Source organism: Telmatherina bonti (assembly GCF_933228915.1).
Source record: "Telmatherina bonti genome assembly, chromosome: 13".
Taxonomy (NCBI): domain Eukaryota; kingdom Metazoa; phylum Chordata; class Actinopteri; order Atheriniformes; family Telmatherinidae; genus Telmatherina; species Telmatherina bonti.
In genome coordinates, this window is record NC_136611.1 from 40,368,463 (window position 1) to 40,373,462 (window position 5,000).

Sequence of the window (5,000 nt, forward strand, 5' to 3'; positions counted from 1 at the left end):
AACAGGTAATGTTTTTTTTTTGTAGTTTTAACTTGACTCTGTCAGGCCAGTAGGTCTGCAACAAGTTGTTAGTATGTTTCTGGACACGCTGCAGACATTCACACATGCTTTTTTTTCTCAGTTGTTGTCATAGTTACAGTAACTTCATATTAATAATGAATAACTTGAATGTCCTGCTATGTAGTAGGCCTGTTGATGGTTGCTGCCAAAAGATGCACAAATGTCTGTATTTCAGATTTTTCAAATTAGAAATAATGATTTATTCAATCAGTAGACATTTGATTTTTAACACATCTTGATATTAAACCATTTAAATAAAAGTATTTACAGTATTTACAAGAAATGCTAAGAAACTAAATTGTTATTTGTGTTGGTGGAGGTGTATACATTTATTCTAAATGCTATATAAAAAGATTATCTTGTAAATGTGGGTCTGTCACCATCAGTAAAAAGCATCATTTACATTCATTCAGCCCTAAATCATTCTGTCTTAGACATAATGAAAGAAAAACATGTCAAATTTATATGATCACAGGATGGAATATCTCTAGTCTGCAGTCCAGGGACATTGTCTCATGTAAACACTGATATACACAACTACATCTAGAATCTTCCATGTTTTCCAGAGAGAGAAGTCACCTGGCCGCCCACCAGTCTGGCAGCTGGCAACAGGATACTGGTCCCATCAACAGGGTCCAGACAGAGGGAAACCATGTCGGCTTTCTGCCTCACCTGAGGATTCACTGACTTTTACATTTTACCGGATGAGAAACATAAAACCTGTTGAAGACAGAACAGTTACTGTTGTCATAAAACTTTATTATCATCATGTATGATAAAACTTAACAATTGTCATGTATGATAAAGCTTTACAATTGTCATGTATGATAAAGCTTTACAATTGTCATGTATGATAAAACGTTATTATGTATATATGTGTGTGTGTATATATATATATATATATATATATATATTCCCGTACGGAGTCTAGCTCACCAAGACAGCATTGTGGGATTTGTAATATTAGTGGTATAATGGATCGGCAGGCCAGATGTAATACATATTTGAAATCATCTCGCGGGCCAAATATAATTTTAGTGCGGGCCAAAACTGGCCCGCAGGCCTGAGTTTGACATGTATGCTCTAGATGGTGCTGTGCTTCCTCTTTCTGACTCCTCTCTGCTTTCTGTTTTCTCAGGCTGATGCAAAGAAGAAAACGAAGAGACGTTCCTCCTGTCCATCGGTATCTCCTGTATGTCAACGCTCCCAAAGGTGTCGCCCACTCATTGCCACTCCTCATAATCAGCCTGCTGGGATGGATTTACATCCTGGTCAGAGCATGTGGATCATGACCCATGCTGGGTTGGTCAGGCTGGCTCAGGCTCCACCCCAAGGCCTGAAAGTAGTATTCGTACCTCCACCTGGAGGTGCTTTAAACAATCCTCTGGGCCCACCACCTTCAAGACCTAATCTGTCTGAGCCAGTAAACAGCCCTTTTCTTGCCATGCCCACCAGCCACTGCCAGCCCCATCCACCACATTGTCCCGTACCACATAACTTCACCCACCTCCGCCAGCCTTCACCCCAAGCGAAGCTTCCCTATAAGGGTGTGATCAAAATGGACTTGGAGAAGGACCCTCCCCTGAGGTACAGCCAATTGCAGTTTGACCCTTTACTGATGTTCCTGGAGCCTCCAGAGGTGGTGCGTAATTGGCTGAGTGGTTGGGGTGGGGTGGCAGTACCCGGGGCGAGGACAGCACTACCCTACCTGCCGCCATTTGTCAGCACTCTGAGCACACTGAGTTTTTTGTTACATGCCAAGAAATCTCTGACACGGGCATCTCTACAGCTGCTGTCAAGAGAACTGTGCTCCCCTCCACTCAAACCCTGCTCCACTGAGCTCCCACCCGACTTGCCGGACTCCACCTCAGACGTAAACCCAACCGAGGAACAACCAGGTAACCCTCCCATCTCCACCAGCCAGGATGAGGAGCAGCAGGTGAAGGCTGTGCGTCAGTTGGTGGCTGAGCGCTTCTCTGCTAATCCTGCCTATCAGTTGCTGAAGGCCCGCTTCCTGTCCTTCTTCACTGTCCCCGCCCTGTTGGCCACTTTGAAGCCCATCACGAAGAAACAGAAGCCCTGCCCGACCAATCAGGAGGAGGACGACGTCGAAAGAGAGGATGAAGAGGAGCTGAAGAAAATCAAAGAGAGAGGAAGACAAAGAAAAACTGAGGTAAGCTGCAGTTCCTCCAGCTTTCACCAGATGTCGTATTCCACTTACCAATCAACTTATCGCTTCTGATCAAACTTAGTCTCATTTCCACCAAGGGTCCAGCTCAACACCTGACGCAGTACACATTTTTTTGCATTTACACAGAAAATGGGGCATTTTCTTTTTGGTTTGGTTCTCTGATGGTTTTAAAAAAAACAAAACAAAGAAGCATAGACACAAGTAACATGTTCATGGCATTAGTGTGGAGTATGGTTAGAGTTGTTGATGCGGGTGGGAGGGAAAGAATGAAACCCTAACATCTGCTGGATGCATTGTACATTGAAATGGAAGTAAAAAATGGTAAAGGGACTTGTACTTCTATAGCGCTTTTCTAGTCATACAGACCACTCAAAGCGCTTTACACTACTTGTCACATTCACCCATTCACACACACACTCATCCAACACACTCACACCCCGATAGGCACATCGGGGGGCAGCTTGGGGTTCAGTGTCTTGCTGTAGGACACTTCGGCATTTTAGTCAGGGGAAGCCTGGCATCAAGCTCCCAACTTTCCAGTTGAAGGACAACTGCTCTTCCTCCTGAGCTACAGCCGCCCCAAAAATGATAGGTGATGTTGTTCTGGGAAAAAATGAGACTAAAACTGCCAATGGTAAGTTTGATAATGTGCAAAAAAAAACCCTCTCCAGGTAAATGTTGATGAGCTGCTTGTACCAAAACAGGCTTGACTGAACTGAACTTTTCCCCTGCAGAGATCTCTGCTGCTGTCTGGTGCCCCCACAGCTCCAGCCCGTCATTTCTCAGGCATCAGCAACACCAGTACAAAAACTACGCACCAGACTGGATTCCCAGAAACCAGACCACACCAGAGGAGCAGTAACTGAACATGCAACCACATGTGGTGGTCGCATGTTTAAATTCAAAAGCAGATATTCTTTGTTGTGCATTTACAGATACAATCTGCTCCATGTCCCATCAGGTATGAACATACCTGTACCATTTCCTCAGGTACATTTAAAGACCATCAGAAAAAAGACTACTCACCGGACGTTACTGCTGATGTTGTGGTTTCTGGATCAGGTTTTACTGATTTAAGCCAGATATTCTTCTGTCCTGTAATTCACATCTGTTTTGTTGTATTTTGCTTTAGACACTGCTCGACGGGGAGCTCCATGGTGCATTCAGGAGCCCCAGTTAAATGAATAAATATATTGCTCAAAAATAAAAAAGTTGTTTTAATTTTGTGTGAAGAAAAAGTTCTATTTTCAAATAAAAACCTTTATCATAAAACTGTTTGGGTGCGTCTGACTGTATGTTTGTTTTCTCTGACCTGAGGAAAAAAAACTTCCTACACGCTAACATGGACTTCCAGCGAGTGTTGGGAGCTACTTGGTGATGGTTACTGGGTTAAGATTTAAACAGGTTAAACACAAGACAAAAGTTGGAGTTTTTATGCTTGTTTTATCTAATCCCGTTTCCTTGTTTCAACGGATGTTTTTATTGAGTTGTTTTATGGTGTGTGTGTGGTGATTATCTCGCATGTAGTGTTGATTTTGGATTAGCTCTGAATGCAACACACTGATCAACCCCTGGCGGTAATCAGCAGATGAACAACAGGTGCGGCGGCGGGCAGGGAAGTGAGCATGCTCAGATCGCATCGTTGGAACACGCGGTCGACACATGTAGCATCTGGTAGCTGCTGGGAAGAATCCTCCAGTCTGCGTCGATAGTTTGGCTACCACCCAAGAAGACTGTGAGTAGTTTGTCTTTGTGTGTGGCGGGTACCGGGGGGCCTGGAAAGAGGGGCATTACAGACTGGGTGTTTCCTGGGTACTGGTCTCTGGTTGTCCTCTCCAGAATGACAGGAGCAGCAGAGGATGTGTTGCCGGAGAAGGACGGCTGGTAAAGAGCAGGGAGGAGTTAGGCTGGTGACCCGTGGTGGGAGACTTTCGAGGAAGGCAATGATGGGGGTCTTTGTCTGTAAGGAGGTACTCTTGAGCTCATTGGACTTATTTTAGGCACGTCCGTTTTATGTAATTATGTTTGCTTTATTGTAAAGAAATGTGTCTACTCTTCTTTTTGGACTCATTTTAACTCTGCCCACCCCTGATATTTAAAGAACCCGCAGGTTTAAGCCCTGGAGCTCTACGGCATTGTCAGTATTAATACATTTTTAACAATACTTAAAGCTATTTTAGTTGTACTTTTACTGTCACTGGTAGTTTTAAAAGGTCTCGTGGTTTGACTCCTGCCCTCGCGACATATTCAAGCAGGGATTCATTGAAAACCAGAAAAACTTGAAATGCTCTGCTGGACAGTGAGGATGCAACCGACTGATCATGTGTGCAGGATCGGTTGGGGACAAAATCCATGAACTCCTGAGTTTTGCCTGAAATTTTCTGTAGCACAAGGCTCAGAGAACCATGCTCAATGACAGTCCAACCTTTTTTCCACATATAGAAATGATAGCTGCTCTTTTGTGCCTTCCAGGAAACTTTATCCCATCTGTTTTAGAACTGCTTACAAATTCTTCTCCATCTTTTACAAAATAATCCCCTGAGAGTTACACATTTGTATTAGTCCCAAAGCTTTGGTGTCACCATTCTCCAAAATCTCTATTTGATTTGGTTTTTTATTTCAGGGTCACGATTCGATTTGACTCTATTTTCCTCTTTTTCTTACAGCACAGAGACCTCTGACATTTTTAGACTCGTCTCGTGTATGATCATTGGTTTTTATTAACTTTTGCGCAGTAAGTCTTATGTCA

At 43.5% G+C, this 5,000-nt stretch overlaps 1 protein-coding gene across 5 annotated transcripts in view; it reads left to right on the forward strand.

Annotated features, from left to right (window-relative positions):
• snapc4 (small nuclear RNA activating complex, polypeptide 4) overlaps positions 1-3,526 on the forward strand; it is a 41,053-nt gene extending 37,527 nt beyond the window's left edge. For 3 of the 5 annotated variants that reach the window (XM_079250818.1, XM_079250822.1, XM_079250821.1), the window contains 2 exons: positions 1,199-2,233; positions 2,986-3,526. In XM_079250818.1, the coding sequence (XP_079106944.1) occupies positions 1,199-2,233; positions 2,986-3,117 (1,167 nt within the window). In that variant the 3' untranslated portion in view covers positions 3,118-3,526. The remainder of the gene's footprint in view (positions 1-1,198; positions 2,234-2,985) is intronic. The other 2 variants (XM_079250819.1, XM_079250820.1) reach the window with 2 other exon arrangements.
• The last annotated feature ends 1,474 nt before the right edge of the window (positions 3,527-5,000 follow it).